A 25,266-nucleotide genomic window follows, 5' to 3' on the forward strand; every position below is an offset into this window, starting at 1 on the left:
TCATATTCTATAATTGCAATTCATGCTCTTAAAAGTGCTAATTTATTTTGGTTTCGTGGAAAATTCTTTATTGTTTATGGAACTTTTGCATTATTTATGGAAGTTCATTATTTATGGAAAAGGAGCTTCACGTAACCTTGTGAACCTGTCATTGAGAGAAGAGTGATCCCCAATAATCAAGTTGTCTTTACCACAGAGTACTTTCCGAGCAGCTTTCCGGTTAACTCCTATTTGTTCAAGTGCTTGTCATCTTAGTATGCGTTTATAGTTCGATATTCCAGATCTGATCTTATGATTGACTCACACAAATATGGCTTTTCGAAGTGAGACATAACAAAATAAGACTGGCACCACGTTCCTAGTGACTGCACTACCATTCAAGGCTCCAAGACACGATGTCCTTGGATCTCATGCAAATGCCGTAAATTAGTGCGTCAATGCCAGATATGTAACGCGCCACCAAACAAAAATTGTCAACATGTGATACCACCACGACAGGATATGTCTTTGGTTGCCATATCAGTGGTAATGGCGTAAGACCACCAATCGCGGCAAGATAACATATCCAAGGGGAGGGTACAGATAATGTATTAAACTAATACAATATTGCAAGATTTCAATTAAGTTTTGGTATTAAAAGCTTCCAAAGTTGTTATATGTCAAAATTTTATTCAGTTTCTGTAAGATTCTCATGCAGAACTGTATTAAATTCTGCCATCTGCTGATTGGGTGTGAAGACTTTTTGTATGATGATCAGGTATTTTCCGAAACTAAAGAATGGCATATTGATCGTAGATAAATTTCACCCAATTTACTGTTTAATAATTAGTATCAAAGATTAAAAATAAACTCATTCTACAGCTGACGCAAAGAAAGAAATAATTTATTGATAGAAGTTTGATGTTCAACCCATACTGCTACTCATTATGTGACACTGTCTTCAATTTTACTTTCGATATGTATGTACAAAAATAACAAACAGAATTCCATACAGCTCAACCACCGTTTCTCAGCGGAAAATCAGCAAATCGACATCTGTGTGACTAAACAATTGCCCGTTTTCCGCCCCCTCGAAATCCTAGCCGGCTCGCACCCTCTCGATCTGAACCAGCAGTCCGCGCGTGGGCTATAGTAGTGAGTAACGGTGCGACGGTGGAAAAATTCCTATGCTTCGTTTTTCTTTGCTCGGGCTCCGAAAATAGAACTGCCTACGCGTACGATTGTGCTGCCCATCTCGATCTGCGAAATAAGAAATGAATGCAAACATATACCCACACAGGAAAAAACAAAAAAAAAAAACCAGATTATTCCACCTAGCGGCGATGATGCCTTTCTCGTGCATCGTAAAATGTACTGAAAAAATCACATAGGAAAGGTCAAAAAAGCACTTTAGGGGGATAGATCGCATATTTTCTATCATTTTGCATGTTTTTGCATTAATTACTATGCATTCCCACCATTCTTGAAAAATTTTTTTTTTTTTAGATTTTGAATTTTTTTCCAAGGGGGGACCCTTGGGAAAAAACAATGATTTTTCAATAATTCCGAAATGCAATGTCCGATCAGGCCAATTTTCAATAGCAAACAATGGGACCGCATTCCCCGTCGAATGCGACTTGTTGCGAGTAAATCGGGTAATGCTAAGTTCCAAAAAGTGTGTCTACAAAATTTGTACACATACACACATACACACACACACATACATACATACACACAAACAGACATCACCTCAATTCGTCGAGCTGAGTAGATTGGTATATAACACTATGGGTCTCCGAGCCTTCTATCAAAAGTTTGGTTTTGGAGTGAAATTATAGCCTTTACGTATACTTAGTATACGAGAAAGGCAAAAACGTTCGTCATAATCGAATTTCGAATCGGAACCACCTACCGCCCGAACATAGTCGTCAGACATTCCCATCGAAACCTGCAGATCGGTGGGCTCCCGCTCAATGGTGCTACAAATGTCCTGGTGACACTTCATCAGCTCGATAAAGTCCGGATTGGGCCCGGTCGAGTAGTCATGCCCGAAGCGACCGATCGTCATCACGCCGTGGCAGTTCAAGTTGGGGCATTTCTCCGTCACGAAGCGGTACAGGTTCACGGCCTCGGCCGGTTCGGTTCCGTTTTTCTCTGCGATGGGAAGGTGAATTAGGTGCGGCGTAATTGGTGGAGAGTACTTGAATGTGTCAAAATCTGAGGAATGCTTACTCACCGTCCTCCCCGCTGGTGTTGATCTGGATGAGAACGTTTAACTGCTGTTTATCCGGTTTTTCAGTTTTCACCTTTTCCCAGGCCTTGTTGAGACCTTCAGCCAGTTTAGCATTGTGAACGGTTTGAACCATATGCAGGTTGGGTAGGTTTGCAATCTGCAGAGAGAAAATTCCATTTTATTTGAACAATCGATGAGATACAAATTTATTTTACCTTATTAATCTTGTTGCTCTGAAGATGACCTATGAAGTGCCATCGGATGTCTTTGCATTGTTCCAAAATTCTGGGATCATTTGCCTTTTCTATTAGTTCCTGGACATAATTTTCACCGAAGTCACGCTGTCCGACGGAGTATCCATCCAGGATCAACTCAATTGGTTTAGTTTTACTGACGGCTACCAGCAGCGGCTTGATAGATTTTGTTGTCTACAATAAAAGTAAGAATTGAAGTATGATTTAAGTGTTCACATCTACCTCCTACGTCAGTTAAAATGCCACGAAGACGAAGACCAAATTAACCAAATTAACAGTGAAACTGGTGTAAGTTTTTCATATAGAAAAAAGTTGGAGGATTTTATTTAATCAAATTCGAACCAACTTAGATTCTGAAGTGTTGTCTGGAGTTTAAGATTAGAAAAGAATTAAAATCGAAGGATTTCCAGAACACTCGGTTTAGCGTTGTATTTTGTACAACACGCAGAAAACATCACTTGCAGAATAATCTATAAGCAAAATTAATGTATACACTTATAGATTGTGATCAGCTAAATACGTACTTATGATTCATTTATTCGACTAATAAAAATCGATTTGCGCTGGTGAAATATGTGTGCGGCTGCTCATGATATACATTACAGTAATTTGTTTTAAGTGCGTCATGGATAGTGGATAGTTATGTGCGCGCATATAAATCTTCAAATTGAAATTTATGGATTTCCACAGATAAATATGTGGGAATTATCCTCATCGCCCTGATATTCATTGACTATCGTCATTCGATCGTCTGAACCACGAAAATCTGAGGGCCCCCTTGGACGCAAGGGAGTTCCGGATAAAATAGTCGGCCTCATCGAAGCTTTTACGTGCAGAGTCCTGCATAATGGAGCTTTGTCTGACCCCAACTGGGTAGTTGCTGGACAAGACAAGGATGCATTCTATCTCCGCTACTGTTTCTCATCGTAATCGACGAGATCATGGTGGCTGCGAATAATCGTGTACCAAACCGTGGGCTTCTCTGGCAGCCAATTACTATGGAGCATATAAACGACTTCGATTTGGCTGATTTTTTTTTTTGCATGATGACCGTGCATTTCGTAGTTGCTACTCCGTGGTCGACCAGAACAAACGCAATTGCACAGGGAACCAATGGATGGAAGCATGGGATTTGCTCTCCACTCCAACCTCAATGTTCACAGTCCGAGAGCTCTAGTATTTTGGATGGTCGATAACGGCGCTGGCCACGTCCTCACGGTCATCGGGGATGGGAAGGAATTGATGATGCAGTCACTCGCCCACTGCAAGCCGAGAACACCTCTGCACTCGCCACGAGTTCCTGCGGAATTTTATTGGAATCTGGGGTTAAGTTTCACGACAGAGGTTCGTCTTGGTTAACGGGTTGCCAATGTGATAGTAATAAAAGGGTGGAGTATATTCTAATTGGATGCCGAAACGAGCTTTTTTTTTGGCTCATTTCAAATTCTAACAGCTACCTGCTAGAACTAATTAAGTTGTAGATATAGAGATAGAAGATGGAAATGGTATGAAAGCTCATTTCCAGTTCTAGCGATTGCTAGAACATGAGAAACATATGAAAAGATTCAAAGTAGGAGGAATGGTACGGGCCTGGGATTGAACCCATGACCTCCTGCGTATGAGGCAGAAGCGGTAGCCATATTACCACCAAGTCCGTTTACGACTTCGATTTGGCTGATAATGTTGCTTTGCTAGCACAACGGCGCTCTGATATGCAGAGTAAACTAAACGACCTGGCCGAACGCTCCTCAACGGCGGGTCTCATCATCAACGCCAACAAGACCAAATCGTAGGATGTAAACACAAACAACCCCTCCAACTTTACGGTAGCCGAGCAAGCAGTGAAGAAGATCGAAAACTTTCGATATCTTGGTAGCCAGTTAGCGTCGGATGGCGGGATCAAGATTGACATAGGAGCACGGATCAAGAAGGCTAGGGCTGCTTTGCGAGTTAACGAAATGTATGGAGACCAATCATATTAGTCAACGCGCCGAACTTCGAATATTCATCTCAAACGTAAAATCTGTGTTGTTATACGCCAGTGAGACTTGGTGTGGTTCAGCAGAGATTACACATAAACTGCAAGTATTCATCAACCGATGTCTTCGTTTCATAATTCGGGCCTGGCCTCACAATTGGATCTCGAATGCTGAGCTACATCGACGATGCCAGCCAAAACCGAAATCGACAGAAATTTGAGCGCGTAAATGGAGGTGGGTCGGTCACACATAATGAAAGAGCGGAGACGAAATCTGCAAACAAGCGCTGGACTGGAATCAAAGAGTACAGCAGAGCTAGACGCATGGGTTTGTGGCGGCGTAGCCTCAACAAGGAAATAAAGGAAGTCTGCAGGAATCTGACCTGAGCCTAGGTCAAGGCTGAAGCAAGAAGCCGCCCAGGTGAAGATCTTTTACGTTGGCGCTATATACCCTTCGGGGTGCTCATGATACATGAGTGAGAGTGAGTGATTGATCAATTGCCAAAAGATTGAAGTGAGAAAGAACTAATTTCCTAGGATATCTTCAATCATAGAAGAAACTTTTTTAAAATGGAGAGAATAAACTTGTTCAAGATGGGAATAGAGTTGATTGAGGGTCGTCAAAAATTCTGGTGAGTGTATTTCTATATGAGTCTATCCACTTGAATTGAAATTACTTGAATGTAGATAAAACGAATAATACAGTGGCACAAATAGTGTAAAGGCTACAAGCCGCTTCCTGTCTAGTTCCCTGGCACTCTGAATGGGATTTTATCTTAGTCGGTCTGATTGGCTAGATATGGAAGCTGATTAGCTTCATTTACAATTGAGAGCTGTGAGAACCGCTGAGGCCACTTACACCCCTTTGTGTTTGACTCCCTGAATCTTTAAATTTTCTTTTCTCGATTTTCACATCCTTTTATTTGATTTGCCGTTTAGAAAGGCATAGGCCACGATTGATTCATCTTGCTTTATCTTGATTCAGTTGGCATTTTGACGTAATCTACGTCTAAGGGGAAGCATCGGATACAGGGTACCAAATGAAAATGTCAAAATTGGGGACCGTCACGAAATCATGTAAGATTTCAAACGTTAATATCGACTTTATCTTTCGATGGATTGCCGAGATTTTCTTGAAAAATATATAAAGCTCTTTTAGTGCAATGTATTCAACCGTCTGAGACGAGTTAAGTTCTCTCCATTTAATTCAACCAATTATTTTCGATATCTTATACTTATACGTATTTCGACCACAACTGTGTGGTCGTCTTCAGTATCTCGTACTTGACTCGACTCGACTCGACTCGATTCGGAAACTTTCCACCAATTCGCTAATTGTTTTAAAACTATTGATTATCAACGTCAAACTATTGAAAATTTTAGTTCTTTCACGTCTGGTAAAAAATTCAGAACTAACCAATTCCGTTCATGCATCCCCAACACGGACATCAGATTGCTGTAACGTACGCACCTTTTGGCCCACCGCTTCATTTTCCCTGTGCATAAAAAGAGTCGTGTCTTAGGGACTCCATAAACGCTCCGACATGTTGTACAACTTTGATTCCGCCCCCAGTAAATTTTGTTCGGTCGGATTAACGTCGGACCGAGCTGAATTTCCTGGGGATGGAGTCAAAGTTGTACAACATATCGGAACGTGTGTGGGGCCCCTTACGCGCGCGTCATTTGCGGTTGAGATTTCAGGGGGCGTGAACCATCCAGCGTCCTTGTTTGGACCAATGTTTTAATGTTTAGTTTCTCTATCATCATCATTATGGTGGGAGATAAGTTTTGTTTTTATTATAAATATTAACATGTTTGCTGATGGCAATTAGATGCGACCATTACCAGGGGGCTCAGAGAAATCTCGAGCTCTTTGATGTGGGGGCGAGTGGCGGGCCGAATAAAAAAATCATCGGACAGCGGTCGTGGTACAATTAAAATCATACGGCTAATACATTTTCTATAGCAGCCTTCACCGACGGCCATCTTTGATGTCGTTGGGATAGCTAACGAGGCATTTAATTTTATTTCACTTTAAAGAAAGAACCGATGTACGCTTCTTGAAACCTTGTTGAGAATTTATAACATTGCGAGAAATTTTCACTTTCAATCATTAACTTAGTGACTCGCGCTCGGGAAAGCAGCTTTATCATATCCAAGAAAGTGGATTCATCAGAAAATGTTTGATTTATTTTCAGTTATGCGCCTTTACAATTAATATCAGCCAACGAGTTGAATGGTTATAGACGCTACCGCGGCGAATAAATTGTCTGAAGCAACCACTGCCGATGGCCATCACTGATGCTGTTGGGATCGATAGCAACGCAACTTTTGCCATATGAGTGTAAGTCTCTTTAAAAAAAATACAGTTAAAACCAATTCTTCCGTTTCAAATGGGGGTTCTGAGAAGAACTAACTTTTTTTTAACTAATTTTATTTGCTAATTATCTAATACATGCATTCATCTCTTAGACTAGGTGTTCCGTGTTTTCTTAACACTATCATCCTTATTTACTATGTAATATTTTTAATTATTATTAATACATTTCAATTGCCTCTGGCAGTTAGAATTTTTCCTCTGGTTGAATTGAACCATGTAGGAATTACAATGTTTTCAACTTAAACTAATCTTAACCTATTTTATACTAAGGGTACAAGGAGTTAATCGTTGCAATAGAAGATTGCAACGATTTTTATCTAAAATTGAAATTATTTTTGTTGGACATTTGTTGCAATGTCTCAATATTAGAAATTCTATGAAGTTCATTGGTACTATACCACGGAGGCAACTTCAGAATCATTTTCAGAATTTTATTTTGAATCCTCTGAAGTGCCTTCTTTCTGGTAACGCAGCAACTAGTCCATATTGGCACAGCATACAACATGGCAGGTCTAAAAATTTGTTTGTAAATCAAAAGTTTGTTCTTAAGACAAAGTTTTGATTTTCTGTTTATAAGTGGATATAGACACTTAATATATTTGATACATTTGGCTTGAAGGCCTTTAATGTGATTTTTAAAAGTTAATTTTTGATCTAGCAGAAGTCCTAGACCTTCGCTAGACCAATTAATTGGAACCCCATTCATAGTGACAATATGTCTGCTAGAAGGTTTCAAATAAGAAGCTCTCGGTTTATGTGGGAAAATTATAAGCTGAGTTTTGGAAGCATTCGGGGAAATTTTACATTTTTGCAAGTAAGTGGAGAAAATATCCAAACTTTTTTGCAATCTACTACAAATGACACGAAGGCTTCGCCCCTTGGCTGAGAGGCCCGTGTCATCTGCAAACAAAGATTTTTGACACCCTGGTGGTAAATCAGGTAAGTCAGAAGTAAAAATGTTATACAATATGGGCCCCAGTATGCTGCCTTGGGGGACACCAGCCCTTACATGTAATCTATCAGATTGAGAATTCTGATAGTATACCTGCAGTGAGCGATCTGATAAATAATTTTGGATCAGTTTAATGATGTACAGAGGAAAATTAATATTCATCAATTTTACAATCAAACCTTCATGCCAAACACTGTCAAATGCTTTCTCTATATCAAGAAGAGCAACTCCAGTCGAATATTCTCAGATTTGTTGAGCCGAATTAAGTTCGTAACTCTTAATAACTGATGAGTGGTTGAATGCCCATGGCGAAAACCAAATTGCTCATCAGCAAAAATAGAATTGTCATTAATATGAACCATCATTCTATTCAAAATAATCTTTTCAAACAGTTTGCTTATTGAAGAAAGCAAACTGATTGGGCGATAACTAGAAGCCTCAGCTGGATTTTTGTCCGGCTTCAAAATTGTAACAACTTTGGCGTTTTTCCATTTATCTGGGAAGTATGCCAATTGAAAACATTTGTTAAATATATTAACCAAACAGGATAAAGAGCTCTCAGGAAGTTTTTTGATAAGTATGTAGAAAATACCATCATCACCCGGGGCTTTCATATTTTTTAATTTTCTAGTAATAGATCTCACTTCATCCACATTAGTTCCCGACAAAGAGTCAAAAACATTCTCTTGATTGACAATGTCTTCGAAGCTCCGTGTAACCTGAACCTCAATTGGACTAGTGAGACCTAGACTAAAATTATGGGCACTCTCGAACTGCTGAGCAAGTTTTTGAGCCTTTTCGCCATTTATTAATAAAATTGTATTTCCCTCTTTAAGCGCTGGAATTGGCTTTTGAGGTTTTTTAAGAATTTTTGTTAATTTCCAAAAGGGTTTCGAACTGGGATCCAACTTCGAGACATTATTCTCAAAGTTGGTATTTCTCAGAATAGCGAAACGTTTTTTAATTTCATTTTGCAAATCTCGCCAAATAACTTTCAACGCGGGATCGCGAGTTCTTTGGTATTGCCTTCTTCTCACATTTTTAAAACGGATCAGTAGCTGAAGATCGTCGTCAATAATAATGGAGTTGAATTTAATTTCACATTTCGGAATTGCAATGCCTCTGGCTTCGACAATTAAATTTGTCAAAGATACGAGAGCATTATCAATATCACTTTTGGTATCGAGAGGAATATCAACATCAAAATTCCTATCGATATACGTTTTATATAAATCCCAATCAGCTCTATGATAATTAAAAGTAGAGCTGATTGGCTTCTTGTGAGATTTCAAACGTCACAGGAAGGTGATCAGAGTCAAAGTCAGCATGAGTTACCAATTGGCCACACAGCTGACTTGAATCCGTTAAAACTAAATCAATTGTAGAAGGATTTCGACTGGAAGAAAAACAAGTTGGTCCATTGGGATATTGAATAGTATAATATCCCGCAGAACAATCTTCAAATAAAATTTTACCATTGGAATTGCTTTGAGCATTATTCCATGAACGGTGTTTGGCATTGAAGTCACCAATTACGAAGAATTTTGATTTGTTGCGAGTCAGAATTTGAAGATTAGCTTTCAACAAATTCTTTTGCAGCCCATTGCATTGAAAAGGCAAGTAGGCTGCAATGAGGGAAAATTGTCCAAAATTGTTTCAACAGAAACTCTCAAGGTTCCTAAAAATTTGGGTTCGAACGAAGAAAATAATTTATGTTTGATACGTCTATTTATGACGATGGCGACCCCACCACAGACGCTGTCAAGACGATCATTTCTGTAAATAAAATAATTTGGATCTCTTTTAATGGAGAGTCCTGGTTTTAAATAAGTTTCTGTTATAATGGCAATATGCACATTATGAACAGTTAGGAAGTTGAATAATTCATCTTCCTTACCCGTTAGAGAGCGGGCATTCCAATTTAGAACTTTCACACAATTATTTTGATCCATTGCGGAGTGCGATAACAATTTTTTGTGTGTACTTTATACCAACCTGAACAGCTTCAGGAATGGTATTTGCTTTGAACATTGCATCAATCATGTGATGCAATTGTTCATTTAAAAAATCAAAATCGGAAACAGACATGCTACCTGAATTGGCAACATGACCGTTATTTTCCGTTGGGATATGGGTATAAACCTCATTTTGAGAAGAGAAATTTTGTCTACCAGCAGCGATGTTTGCATACTTACTTTGCATACTTGCACTTAAATTTATTGGAATCTTCTCTCACAGGACATGCGTCCTTGGCGTGAGAGGTTCCACCACAAATCATGCATTTAGCATCCATGTGACAATGTTTGGTTCCATGACCCCACTTTTGGCACTTACGGCACTGGGTGGGGTTTTGGAAATTTCCCCCAGGCCTGCGGAAATGTTCCCATGTAACACGGACATGGGACATAACACAGGCCTTTTCCAAACTTTTCATATTATTTAGTTCACTTTTGTTAAAATGAACTAAATAAAATTCTTGAGAAATGCCCCTCTGGGAAGTACCAGAGTGGGATTTCTTTTTCATCTTAATTACTTGGACTGGTGAAAATCCAAGTAATTGAGAAATTTCAATTTTAATCTCATCCAGTGATTTATCATCACTGGGGAGACCTTTCAAGACGACTTTGAACAATCGCTCAGTTTTGTCGTCGTATGTGAAGAATTTATGGCGCTTCTCAGTTAAATACGATCGTCAAAGGATCCCGGCAAAACGCGGCAGTCACCCTTCCTAGCAATCTGAAATGAAACCTTGATCCCCTGAAGGTTACTCAAAATCTCATTCCTAAAGCCAGAAAACTCGGCAACAGATACCACAATCGGCGGAATCCTTTGCTTTTTCGCATGAATCGAATCACCTGGGCTAGATTCGATTTGCTCAATATCATCATTAATCAAATCGAACTGATTGCTCAGTTCGATAGGAGAAAAATTATTTCCGACATTAGAGTTTGAAGGAATATCTGAATTCTCCAGCTTCCTTCTATTTTTTCCGCGCTTTGGCAGGACGGTCTTGAAACCTTGTTTCTTTGAAGGAAGTGGAGAATTCAGAGACTCCCCCTTCCTCTTGTTTTTGTTAATGCTCATTGCCGAGCGTGGAGACGTGACCTTCTAAGAGGTTTTTTCCCAGAACGGTGTCCCTGCAGGATTACCACCGCTTGTCGGAATTTAACTTCCGCAAACGGGTCCAACGTAAAACGAAGACACGGGTCCTTGCAAAGATCGTAACGGGATCAGTGGGTACAAATAGCGCTGGGAAGCACTGTTCAAATTAAAATAGCTTCGGGTAGTACTAAAAACTTCCTTCCGCAAAGAGAGAAAGAACCGCACAGCACGAAAGCACGATGCGGTCTGATAGATTTATGAGTATTGACCACTGGTATATGACGCTGGAGGTGGGGGCCCTCCTTAGCCGTGCGATAAGATGCGCGGCTACAAAGCAATACCATGCTGAGGGTGGCTGGGTTCGATTCCCGGTGCCGGTCTAGGCAAATTTTCGGATTGGAAATTGTCTCGACTTCCCTGGGCATACAAGTATCATCGTGTTAGGCTCATGATATACGAATGCAAAAATGGTAACTTGGCTTAGAAACCTCGCAGTTAATAACTGTGGAAGTGCTTAATGAACACTAAGCTGCGAGGCGGCTCTGTCCCAGTGAGGGATGTAATGCCAATGAAGAAGAAGAAGAACATGAAGCTGGAGGTTAGGGTGGCTCAAATTAGTATGGGAAAAACTTTTTTCAATTTTTTTGATAGGCCGCCCTCTTATTCGGTTCTATTTGATGCCTTGATGCTCTGAATAAAATTTCAGCCAAATCGGTCAACGTTTGGGCGGTGCTAAACTCGTTGGAAGTTTATATGTAAAAATGTATGCAGAAACATCTAAAACAGTGAATTGCAGCTGGACGGCACAACTTACGATGAAGAACTATGATACTCGATCAGATTTTAGAGAATCTAATACAGAATGTTATGCAGAAAACCGCGAGAAGATTAGAGTGTGCCCGGCTAAGTTATTAGCATTTCTTTGAAGTGGGGTTTGAGCAAATTTCGTTTCTTTTACCTTTGAAAAGAAATAAATTCACCCCTACAACACTCCAGTAAAATGCTAATATCTTTGCCTGATAAACTCTAATCTTCTCGCGGTTTCCAGCATAACATTCTGTATTTTATTCTACAAGAACTGAATGAGTATCATAGTTCTTAATCGTAAATTGTGCCTTCCAACTGCAAATCACTGGTTTTGGATGTTTCTGCATACATTTTTCCATATAAACTTCCAACGAGTTTAGCACCGCCCAAACGTTGACCGATTTGGCTGAAATTTTGAGGAAAAATATATTAAGCTCTTTTAGTGGAATATATTAAACCGTCTAAGACGAATTAAGTACTGTCCATTTAATTCCACCAGTTAATTTTCGTTATCTTTGCAGATACGTATTTCGACCACAACTGTGTGGTCGTCTTCAGTGTCTTGTACTTGACTCGACTATGAAGTCGAGTCAAGTACAAGACACTGAAGACGACCACACAGTTGTGGTCGAAATACGTATCTGCAAAGATAACGAAAATTAACTGGTGGAATTAAATGGACAGTACTTAATTCGTCTTAGACGGTTCTGAAATTTTGTCCAGAGCTTCAGGGCATCAAATAGAACCGAATAAGAGGGCGGCCCATCAAAAAATTTGAAAAAGTGTTTTTTGAGCCACCCTACTGTGCGTGCAGCATTTACCTTCGTAGTCGCGAATAGACATAGAAATTCAGAACATACTTTACAATGTCTTATGGTTTTCATAATTCCATTCTTATGAAAAAGCATAGCATGAACCCTTGCATAAATCGTACATGGAGTTGCATAGACAAACATATCCACGGCATTGTAGATTCTACCGAAATCAACAATTAGGCGAAACTTGTACGTGCCTATGGAAATTTCTCTACTGAGAAAAATACAATGGCGATAGTGGAATTCTTAGAAAAAAAAAATGGATTCAAAACACATATTAAGGGCAGGAGCCTACTCATTTTTTGAGCAACATTGTTTGTGGATGTTCCCTCATTAGTTTCACGATATTGTTTAACCCTTAAATGCGCAATGTTGTTTTAAAACAACAAACCGAAAATACGCTCAATGTTAATAATTTCAATGGTTATTTACGTTAAAAATATTTCCGACGATTTCTAAAAAAATCACCTTGCGCCTTTAAGGGTTAAAAACCATTGCAGGAAATATTTGAAGTTTTTAGCAGTGCACTTAATCTCTGATCGCGTGTTGTAAGTTTCCCCACATGTTGGGTAACTTGCAACAACCAAGGTTTTAGTTTCTCCGTATCAATCCAATCCATATTTCGGTAAAGTTAGCTGCTTGACGGATTCTACACGCCACAATTAGAATATGGGGTGAGGCACATATCTTCTTCGTTGGTAGTACAGTGACTTTGAAAATGTAAAGTGTTGCAAATAAACCCATTTGACTGTAATCAATATGCAGCTGGTGCACTGCTTAGAACGTGTTTGTCGAAGCGTTTTAGCGCACAGTCTAAAGTGTCGTCCTTCTATTTACACTATAATTATAAATCCCGCAGTTAATCTGGAAGAGAACAAACCTGGGAACGTTTTCCAAATGCTTCGTCAATTTTGGCTAGCGTCTGCCGGATTCCGAGTTTCACGTCCACCTCACCCATCACGCGTCGAATCATGAACTAACTTCGGAGGAACCAAAAGGAATGACTGCAAAGAGAAAATCCAAATTTAATTGAGGATGACATAAAATCAAATAATGTGGTAAAATTGTTTACAAAGATGAAGTGCAGTCGCGTAGCAAATTGTCATGCAATCTAAGGCTTCTAGCTAGACCCGCGAGGAGATAGGAATGATACTTACAGAAATCTCCTATCAGCCGGACGGAGGCTGATGATAATGGGACATGACAGTGATGTCAACAATAACAACAAAGTATAAGCACAGGGACTATTCGATTTTGGCAATGCGATCAAAACGGGTCGAAAGCAAACAGTTATTTTATTTTTTATTTTTCCGAAATTGTTATTGACTTTAGATAAATTATTGATTACATTGTGATTCAAATGAAAAGTACATAAGCGGCAGTATGCAATATAAACATGTATTCTGTATGTCCCTTCAAATATGTCATCTTGGTAGACGTTAAATTGATTGAAACCCCTAATATAGGTAATACTTTTCAGATTTCGCCATTTATTAAAATAATTTTGTTGTTAAATATAATAAAGAAAATTTAATGTATGGAAATTGGATTTAAGTTACTCTTTATCATGATATTTATTACAATAAGTGGCGTAATCTAAATAGGCTATGAAGCTCTTTATAACCACAATCGTATTTTCTCTTCTTCTTGTTTATTCTGCTTCGGATCTGTCATTTGTAGATCCTAATGTTGAGGGCCAGCTGCTATGATTGTATGTACTTAGTATTAGCTTAGATTTTTTTTTTTTAAACGTTTGGTTTCTGTAAAACCTGACACTACTGGCAAGTTTGTGACATCGCACACTAGATCAAAATTGTCTAAAATCACTACTGGCGGCCTGATTTTTGTGTTGAAAATATAATAAATATAATTAACGAATGGCGTTCACTACTTTTATTTAGATTCTCTACGCTCCCATCCGCTTTGTTTCGCTTTGTATATATAAATATAAAACATGAGACATGCAATGTCACAAAATCTGGGACCTTCTCTCTCCTTCAAAATTCCGACATCATTTTTACTGGAAAGAAAATATGTTCATTAAATAATGTTGACATCACAGCTAACATGTAACTTCAGCCTCTCTCTAAATGGTGAAAAAATCGAGAATGCCCTTTATTATCACGATTTCAGAGTAGCGCACTTTGATGGATGATATAAATTTAAGGATGTGAGCAGTGCATATTGCATAGGAATGGCACAAAACAGTGATTGCACACGATATTTCATGCTTGCGATCGCATGCAAGAAGCGGATTCCAATAAGATTCTTACTTTTTCCAGAGCATTTTCATCATATAACAAAGTTTTCGTTATTGTTGCTAACTGTTGAGTGATTATTCTTAATTAATAATTTCAGCCTGGTCGACTTTATATTTCTAGTCTGACCATTGGATAGGGTACCACACGAAATGTTTATAATCAATCATAAGGGTTATGTAAAAGACGCGATCGCCCGACGTAAACTATGTAAAAGGGTCTGGTGCCTTAAGGAATGTACACGGAAGAAATAAACTACCCAATAGTGAGTTTAATTCACCCAACCTCGAACATCCGTACGGGAAGCCAAAATTGAGTAAGTAGGGTCGAAGTAGTTTGCCTTTACTCCCATGTTAAAAAAGTACCCAACGGAAAATTTATTGACCCAAATTTAAGTTTAATTCACTCAATTTCGACCTCAGGTAATAAAACTCAACATTGGCTTCCCGTATTGAACTGGCGTCGTTGGATTGTTTGGCTCTTTTGTTTTTGACAACAAAAGAAAGAGTGGATGAAAGCGGGCCCTCCTTAGGGGCCATCCAGAAACCACGTGGTCATATTTTTGAAGATTTTCAACCCCCCCCTCCCCCCATGTGGCTCATCGTGGTCATTTGGCAGACCCCCCCCTCCCCCCCCTTATGACCACGTGGTTTTTTTTTCAAGTACAAAAATAAAAAAAAACCTTATGTAACTAAAACATATGGTTAATCCGATAAATTTTGAAGAAGGACAATCTCAATTGATTCAAAATTAAACTAAACCCAGCATGGAAATTATAAATTTTCATGAAGTCGAAAATTTTGATTATGTTATCATGTTGTAATGTGTATCAGGTATTAGGATATTTAGAACTCGCACACCTTCAATGCATCAGGAGGATACAAAAAAATACGCGAATATCTTATAAAAATTACGAGAGAAATTTATAATGGTTATAATAAAATTATATAATTTATAATAAAATATCCCTATATTTCTATTTTTTTTTTTTTTTTATTAGTGTTTTTTTAAATAACTATAAAGTTCATCACTGGATATCCCTATAGATTCCTTAGAGTATTTGGGACCTTCCATAGCTCTGGAGCTACTGGAAATTCTTGAGATATTAATCTCAGCGAAGCATCTGAACTGAACTCCTACAACGAAAAGTTTATCAGAGAATCACAAAGTTAATATGTAATCTTAGAGATGCAAATAAAACCTCCTACTGTTGTTTCTTTTGAGTAGCATTCCTGTAGAAATTTCAGTATTGTTTCCAGAATCATCAATATTAGAAATAAATAATTATATTTTTTTTTTTAATTGTTCATTGCTAATAATGTGTGTGTGTGTGTATGTCATCCTCTATCCCTCACCCAGCTGGGAGTGTTGAATAAGTAGAACTGCGAATAATTTGATCAAATCTCATGCTCTGTGATGGTGCCCTTTTTGTTATGAAGACTAGTACTAGAAAAAGGAAACACTTCTGAAGCAAGGAGGTGTCTTCAGAATGTGCAGGGAATGAGGATGTACCAGATGTTCACAACAGGTGCAGCAAAACATTGCAAGGACGCCCTTATTCACACTAACTACTCAGGGAGTAGAAGGCCGAGAAGAGCCACCGCTGCCTACTAAAGCGTGAACCGGATACCTGGGACTCCCACAAAATCCGCGGCAATAGCAGCAAACGATGCCCTGTGCGTATTTAGTTTTTAATTTTGTATAATTGACATGAAATAGAGAATAACTGGAACATGCTCACCAATTGATTTCCTCTGTTTGCGTCTCTTATTTCCCTACCATCTTCCCTTCCTCTACCATCGCATCGGTTTGAGGCAGCAGTGCTCGACTTCAGTGTGATCCCGGTAAAGTAAAAAATCGACAGATACTCCAGTTCAGCACCGGGACGATGAAACGCATGTGATGTTCGGGATTTTTTCCTGGTGTCTGGTAGATGAATGTCACGATTGCTGCAAACTTCGGCAGTACTTCCCTGAGCCATATCTATGTTGGTCCAATGTTTTTCAGCGTTCCTCTTTTTCTTCACAATCTTCCGAAACTATTATGCCTTCTTCACTTTCCATGCTTTGACTGAGAACAGTTTGATGCAGGAATAACATTTGGAAGTTCACTCGAAAACGCGTTTGAAAAAAATCGGTAGAATTTTTTCCATATGCAAAAAAAAACATCAGCCGCAAAAAAAAACGTCAACTTGCGATCGTTGACTACTGCGATCCCCCTCCGGAATTATGGGAAATTATTCTTAATTGTTCATTGCTAATAATATTGATTTATTCAGGAAAATTTTGTATTTTTCCGTTGAACATTTTGATTTCTTTATGGAAAATTCTTATTTCATAATTGCAATTTTTGCTTTTACAAGTGCTAATTTATTATTGTTGTGTGTATTATTGTCGGTGTAGCACCAAGTTAGAATTCGGAAGTAGGGACTTCCGAACCGAACTTTCTTCCGAAGTTTTATTTGTCCAACTAATTGATGCGTTCTTCAGCGCATCTTTAGGCGACGCTACTTCCGAAGTTGGAAAAGTTGCCTGTATCTGGAGAAAAATCCAACTTCGGTATAAAAAGCGGTATAAATTTATTCCGGATAGACAATATTGTTCTTTATTGGCAATTTCCTATTTTATTATTGAAAATTTCTATATTTTTCTCTACTAAAGAGATTTTCAATCCAGAGCTGGCTCATCTCTCAAAATTTCTAATTCTTCATTGAAATTTTATTTTGATATTAACTCGTGGAAGCCAATGATGCCATACTAAAAATATTTTCTCGGTCACTCTGATGGTTCTTTGGAATAATTTTTCAAGGAACTTCTATTCCACATCTCGAATATGCTTTAGTCAATGGTTCTTTCATAAGCGACTCATAGAGGAATGGATGTATTATAGACCAATTATTATTTTGGAGTTCGGATCATTCGATTTATCCAATTAACCAACTTATGAATGATGTATGATATAATATCCCAGTAGGTCCATTGGGTTGATATGACTTCAATTATTATTTATACAAGCTACTACAGACTTTTTAGGTTATACAAAACGTCCTGGAAGTCGTAATGTTTGAACTATTTGATCATTGCCAGTGCTTCTAAGGCCCTACAAAAACATTTTGCGAACAAACCTCATAGTCATTGTGCAACTTGCTGTTGACTCAAGATAATTTTGGGTACCCCGAGCAGCACAAGTCAGACAAAAATTGTTGCAGCAACTTGATTGTGACTGAATCCAGTATTATATAAGTTACAGTAACCTATGTGGAACACGTGTGCTGCTAGGGCTTGTCTCTTGGATCTCATGTTAATGGAAATTAGGGTCATATGCTTATTTCATCGGATTGGGTATATACCAATGATGAGAACATTGCAAATGTCTTGATTGATCTGGTAGATTCGTGGGTTGAACTTGAGAGCATTTTGAAGTACCTTGGGCATCTCGTATTCCTGAATATTAATCACTGGCTTAACGTTCAGGATGACCCATCTTATCTGATCACCATCTGTTTAGGATGATTCAAACATTTAAACTTTATTTACACGCTCTTAGAATCGAAATCTACCCAAGGTTTCGGATATCTGAGTTTTCATGGTCAGTCAAATTAGAGCTCCCATATTTTTTCTGTAAAGCCAATATCGAGATGAACAATTTTACTGAAGAAAATGGTGGCCTAGCTCTCTTTTGTGATTTTATAGACATTCTAAAACGCTGGGCATATATGACCCATAATTCCTGGAAGGGTTGAGATTTGTTTTGGAATTCAATTTTCAATTTGTTTTAGGAATTGGAGAGTTTTTTCTGGAACACTGCCACTTTTTTTCATATCGCAGGAATCTCCTTAGTTCTAAGACCCTTTTATGAATTTAAAAGCCTTTTATTTAGAATTTCATGTTGATTTTTTAAATGCAAGCTTCTCTATGTCATAACCTTTTTCATGCGCACTACTAGAATTTTGTGCTATCATTACATTTAGGTGCATTATAAATTTTTTCGATCAATTATGATAATTATTCAATATCATAAAAACTAGGCTTTTTAAGCCTAATTTATTGCCTACATTTATTGCTTGGATTAATTTTAAATTCCAAGATCTTCTTAATTTTCAAGAATAATTATTCTGGAGTAGCAAGGGAAACCCTTCGGAATATTGATAAGAAATTCTTCGGAGTCTCCCCGGAAAATCTTTAGAATTTCAACGACATTTTTTTCCGAAATTCTGTTGAAAAGTTCCGAAAAATGTTCGATAGAAATCTTGAAGAACTAGAAGAATCCGTAGAGGGATCCGAAATGCATATTTACGTTGAAAATTCCAATAAACATCAAATTCCGAAGAATTTCCAGTATAAAATAGAAAAAAAATCCAGCTTACTTTTTTACAGAATCTCTAAAGTTTTTTATTCAAAATCCTGGGCAACTTCAATGAATCTTCAAAGGAAATTCTTCTAAATTTCCAATGGATCTTTTTTTCGTTTTCCAAAAGAAATTCTTAGAAATTTTCAGCAGTTTTTTTTTTAATTTCCAAAAGAAATTATTCGGAATATGCCAAAATATTTCCGATGGAAATTCCTAAGATTTTCCAGTAAAAAATCGAAAAAAGTTCATCTGAATTACAAATAATGAATTTCCCGAGGAAATTCCGATGTTTTTACAAGTGGAAATAACGAAAAAATTTGTACTTTTGTAGTACTTGTAAAGGTTGTACTTTTGAAGCATTTCCAGTAGGAATTCCTTAAAAAATTAAATTAAAATTTTAAAGATTTTCTGATGTGAAAATTCCTTTAACTTTCTAAATCATTTCCTGTGCATCTTTGCATGGTAAAAGATTTAAAGTAATGTTTAGCTGAACCTTCAAAGACATCAAAATGACATCCCGAAGAAGAATGAATTCCCGATGAAATTTTGAAATGATTTCTGGTTCAAATTAAAAAAACATGACCCTTGAGAATTCTACAGATTTATTCTTTGAAAATCCAAAGAATTTTTTGAAGATAATCCATAGACTCTTCCGTGGAAATTCTAAATAATGCCTCGAATAAAAAATACTTGAAAAATTAAAAAAAAAATGATAGAACTCACAAAGAGCGTAAAAAAGTATTCCGAAAATTTTTCATTTCAAAATTCCAAAATTGAAAAAAAAATCAACGGAAATATCAAAGTGTTTCATGTGGCATTGGCTCCATATTCCAACTGGAAGTTGTTCTGCTTTCCAACTTAGTATATTCTATTAGCATTTCCTCAGTAATAAATTGAAAGCTTTTATATATCTTGTGTAGCAAGTACGATGTATACACTATACCTAGGGTGTCGAGAATGTTTCCCACCCGAAAACATCCTAGACAGGAACGAGAATCGAACTCGTCATCTCCGGTTTGGCAATCCTACGCCTTTGCTCGCAAGGCTAACTGGAGACTGAACATTATGAAGTGCACTCCTTAAAATGTTTGAAAAACTTCTTTTGTAAATGAAGAAGAATTTCTGGTGAAGATTCGGAAGAACTTGTCGAAGATAGAATGTTTTTCCACCGAAAATTATATGTATTTCCCACGGGACTGTTTTTAATTTTCAGACAATATTCACATGAAATTTTTTTCGGAGTTTTAAGGAAATTTTTTCGGAATTAACACTGGAGATGTTTTGTTTTTTTTTCATTATCAATTTGTAGCAAAATGTCCAAGCAAAATTTTTCAGAGAGAATTGTTCAAAAAAATCTGAATGCCAGCACTTTATCAGGATTGTATGAAGTAATGTCAAAGTTTTTACAGGAAATTTCTTTACTTGATTTTTCCTGAATATCCAAAAGAAATTCTTTTGAATTTTTCTTCTTAAGATTTTTTCTTGGATTATTGTAAAAACATGAACATTTTTCAAAATTGTAGCTGCAGTCCGCTGATTAAAAAGTGTCGGCGGCGTGATGCCAAAACCATCTGTGGCGGAATTTAAAAAAAATATTTTTCCATTTTTCCGATCCAAATTTTTTGTGTGCAAATTGGAAATTGAGACTGAATCGCAACCTGTTTTTTTTCGTTTATTTATGTATGGATATAGGATCTTAGGCTAAGATGGTCAAATAATGCAGATATGCATCGGCGTTGCGACCGACGCTGCGTTTTCGATTTTTCTCGATGCACACCTACGTCTTTTTAACGCTGAGTTGAAAAGACGCTACGTGGGCATCGGCCCTCAAATGCGCTTTACGTTTAATGATTTAGTCATTAAATTTTAATGATTTGTTTTTTTTACACCGCTTTTGTTATCCACCAAAAGTTTTTCGTGTAAAAAAAACCACGTGGTTCGAGAGCAACACCCCCCCTCCCCCCATGTGGCTTATCGTGGTCATTTACCAAACCCCCCCCTCCCCCCCTATATGACCACGTGGTTTCTGGACGGCCCCTTAGCCGTGCGGTAAGACGCGCGGCTACAAAGCAAGACCATGCTGAGGGTGGCTGGGTTCGATTCCCGGTGCCGGTCTAGGCAATTTTCGGATTGGAAATTGTCTCGATTCCCTGGGCATAAAAGTATCGTCATGCTAGCCTCATGATATACGAATGCAAAAATGGTAACTTGGCTTAGAAACCTCGCAGTTAATAACTGTGGAAGTGCTTAATGAACACTAAGCTGCGAGGCGGCTCTGTCCCAGTGTGGGGATGTAATGCCAATAAGAAGAAGAAGAAGAAGAAGGATGAAAGCGAAGAGAAAAAATAACTCAAAAGTAAGTTTAAAAGTACTCAATTTTGGGTACTTTTTTTCTTCCGTGTAGTGTCACTATGCATGAATACTATAAGAACACTTCAAGACAAAATTTTCAAAACGACTTATCTGCTTTTGTAAACAAAGATTCAAACAAAGATATGACGAATCTGATAGCTCTCCCACGCAAACCTACACCATCAATAGGCAGGTGAAGGATTCCGCTACCTGTTGATGGTGTTGGTTTGCGTGGGAGAGCTATCAGATTCGTCAAATCGTCGTTTGAATCTTTGTTTACAAAAGCAGATAAGTCGTTTTGAAAATTTTGTCTTGACTTATTTGATTTATTGTATCGCTAGTTTCGACCAAAACTGGCGAAACTCAAAATATTAAAATTTTTGGATACGATAACTCAAAATTAACTTAAAAACTCAGATTTTACTCGAGGCGTTAGAAGTGCGTTTCTCGCAAAATATTTAAAAAAATGTGATAAAAAAATACATGAGAGGGATCGAAATATCACTTTAGGAGGATAGATTCCACTGTTTCCAACCATTTACGTTTATTTAAATGCATTGTAGCAATCTCTGAAAAAAAAATCTGTTTTAATTGTTTTACAATGCCCTCCAATTTTGAAAAACTAGGCCGCGCTCCGCGTCGAATGCAACCTGGTGCGAACAAATTGCATATTGCACAGTACAAAAAAGCGTGTTCCACATTTTTGTATACACACATACACTCATACAGACATTCGTCGAGCTGAGTCGATTGGTATGGACATCCGGGCCTTCTATCAAAAGTATACGAGACATGTCTGAAAAACAAACCAAAGCAAGAATCGTGTGATAAAATTCATTTAGTTGCTACTGATGCCAACGGTAGGCAGTCGATGATTTGCCGCTAAACCGCTATATGGACGCCTTCCGTTCGAATAGATTCATTGCATAACCTCTCTCAGACGCACGCTTGTGTTTTAATTTTTTTTTATTCCACTACTAACTCACATGCAAAGTTGAAGTGGCTTGTGCTAAATCAATTTTTATCTAAATTAGCTCAAATTTCCGGAAGACACTCAGAACATGCGTCAGAATCGGATGTGGAACAAAACTGCTTTTTTAGTCACCCTAGTGTGTATGTATGTGTGTGTGTTTGCGAGCAAACTTGCTCATTTTCCATGCACTTTTCCTTAACCGATGCTCTCGCCAACAGATTGCAATCTCCTGTCCCATTGTTTCTTATTGAAAATTGGCCGGATCGGACTATGGACTTTGAAATTTTGACCAAAATACGTTTTTTTCATACATTATTTCATAAGAAAAGTCTAGTTCATAGATCGTATTATTGACTTAGAGATTATGGCCAAAATACAGTTTTTTATACAAAATATCGTAAAAAGTCTAGATTATTTAAAATTATCGCATTAAATTGATCAGTTGATTGGGCTCAGAAGTTACATCCAAAATATAAATTTTGGTATGCATATACGCCTCAAAATGCTTACACAAGTTGAAACTCAAAATATTCATGCAACCTTTCGTTTAGCAGATTCAATTGATTGCAAATCGTATTGCATATCCCTCAACCTCATAATTGAATATCCTACATAAAATGTACGTTTGAATTGACTTGAAATGATTTCCGTTTTACTTTTGCGTGGAAAGAATCAGAAGTCTGTTAAAAAGCCGCTTGGTGCGGTGTCCAAATTTAGACTGCCCCTAGAATGAATTTCGGAAGTCTATTGAGTCCAGCGGTTCTAAACCTGGGGTACATGAACCCCTGGTGGTACTTTCGCCTGGCCAGGGGGGTACCTTGGACAAAAATGCATAATGGCGGTTGTATTAAAATTCTAATCAAAGCTTTTTGATTAAGTTTTGATATAGGGGAACTGTTCCGATATCCATCTCACTTAACATAGACATCATCGCGAAACAACGAAATACGGTACCAATTAGATCGCTTCTTTTTGTCAACATGTGTGCTCACTGCTGGAAAAGATCACAAAAATAAGAAATAAAATAAATACTTTATCATTGTTTTGTTTTTAACGGGAGCGATATCGGAGCCATAGGATGAAATCCAAGAGCAGTTGCCCTATGTATATTTTTTTTATTTCGAAATTTGAGAGACTCCGTTTGAGAAACATTAAGGCTTTTATTCGAAAAGCTAAGTTGCTGCGTCGCAAGAGGATTGGAAGCATCCTTCCAAGCTTCTCGAAAGCTTCCTTCTAAGCAGCTCGAAGGACTCCTTTCAATAAGATCGGAAGCCTTCTTTCAAGAGACTCGGAAAACCCTTCAGAGAGAAACGTAAGTCCCCTTTTAAGAGGCCCGGGGGACTTGATACTAGAGACCCGGAAGCCTCCTTTCAAGAGGCTCGGAAGCCTCCTTTCAAGAGGCTCGGAAGCCTCCTTTCAAGAGGCTCGGAAGCCTCCTTTCAAGAGGCTCGGAAGCCTCCTTTCAAGAGGCTCAGAAGCCTCCTTTCAAGAGAGCTCAGGCCTCCTTTCAAGAGGCTCAGGAAGCCTCCTTTCAAGAGGCTCAGAAGCCTCCTTTCAAGAGGCTCAGGAAGCCTCCTTTCAAGAGGCTCAGAAGCCTCCTTTCAAGAGGCTCAGAAGCCTCCTTTCAAGAGGCTCAGGAAGCCTCCTTTCAAGAGGCTCAGGCCTCCTTTCAAGAGGCTCAGAAGCCTCCTTTCAAGAGGCTCAGAAGCCTCCTTTCAAGAGGCTCAGGCCTCCTTTCAAGAGGCTCAGAAGCCTCCTTTCAAGAGGCTCAGAAGCCTCCTTTCAAGAGCTCAAGCCTCCTTTCAAGAGGCTCAGAAGCCTCCTTTCAAGAGGCTCGGAAGCCTCCTTTCAAGAGGCTCAGGCCTCCTTTCAAGAGGCTCAGAAGCCTCCTTTCAAGAGGCTCAGAGCCTCCTTTCAAGAGGCTCAGAAGCCTCCTTTCAAGAGGCTCCAGCCTCCTTTCAAGAGGCTCAGAAGCCTCCTTTCAAGAGGCCCAGAAGCCTCCTTTCAAGAGGCCTCAGAAGCCTCCTTTCAAGAGGCTCAGAAGCCTCCTTTCAAGAGGCTCAGGCCTCCTTTCAAGAGGCTCAGAAGCCTCCTTTCAAGAGGCTCCTGGAAGCCTCCTTTCAAGAGGCTCAGAAGCCTCCTTTCAAGAGGCTCAGAGCCTCCTTTCAAGAGGCTCAGGCCTCCCTTTCAAGAGGCTCAAAGCCTCCTTTCAAGAGGCTCAGAAGCCTCCTTTCAAGAGGCTCAGCCTCCTTTCAAGAGGCTCAAGCCTCCTTTCAAGAGGGTCAGAAGCCTCCTTTCAAGAGGCTCAGAAGCCTCCTTTCAAGAGGCTCAGGAAGCCTCCTTTCAAGAGGCTCAGAAGCCTCCTTTCAAGAGGCTCCGGAAGCCTCCTTTCAAGAGGCTCAGAAGCCTCCTTTCAAGAGGCTCAGCCCTCCTTTCAAGAGGCTCAAGCCTCCTTTCAAGAGGCTCAAGCCTCCTTTCAAGAGGCTCAGAAGCCTCCTTTCAAGAGGCTCAGAAGCCTCCTTTCAAGAGGCTCAGAAGCCTCCCTTCAAGTGGCTCAGAAGCCTCCTTTCAAGAGGCTCAGAAGCCTCCTTTCAAGAGGCTCAGAAGCCTCCTTTCAAGAGGCCCCGAAGCCTCCTTTCAAGAGGCCCGGAAGCCTCCTTTCAAGAGGCCCAAAAGCCTCCTTTCAAGAGGCCCAGAAGCCTCCTTTCAAGAGGCCCGGAAGCCTCCTTTCAAGAGGCCCGAAGCCTCCTTTCAAGAGGCCCAGGCCTCCTTTCAAGAGGCCCAGAAGCCTCCTTTCAAGAGGCCCAAGCCTCCTTTCAAGAGGCCCGGAAGC

General features: G+C 38.8%; 1 protein-coding gene across 2 annotated transcripts; it reads right to left on the reverse strand.

The window, feature by feature from the left end:
* Positions 1–853: 853 nt before the first annotated feature.
* LOC134202782 (pyridoxal phosphate homeostasis protein-like) lies at positions 854–13,752 on the reverse strand. Of its 2 annotated transcripts, none has more exons than XM_062677773.1 (6): positions 13,658–13,752; positions 13,381–13,504; positions 2,428–2,640; positions 2,216–2,369; positions 1,892–2,133; positions 854–1,239 (listed from the first exon to the last, which is right to left on the reverse strand). In XM_062677773.1, exons 2-6 carry the CDS (start codon positions 13,471–13,473, stop codon positions 1,165–1,167), a joined length of 777 nt encoding a protein of 258 aa, XP_062533757.1. In that variant the 5' UTR covers positions 13,474–13,504; positions 13,658–13,752; the 3' UTR covers positions 854–1,164. The 2 variants fall into 2 exon arrangements, with proteins under 2 accessions (XP_062533757.1, XP_062533759.1); XM_062677775.1 differs by lacking the exon at positions 13,658–13,752 and adding an exon at positions 13,573–13,652.
* Positions 13,753–25,266: the final 11,514 nt, after the last annotated feature.

This window comes from Armigeres subalbatus, unplaced genomic scaffold (genome assembly GCF_024139115.2).
Source record: "Armigeres subalbatus isolate Guangzhou_Male unplaced genomic scaffold, GZ_Asu_2 Contig141, whole genome shotgun sequence".
Taxonomy (NCBI): Eukaryota; Metazoa; Arthropoda; class Insecta; order Diptera; family Culicidae; genus Armigeres; species Armigeres subalbatus.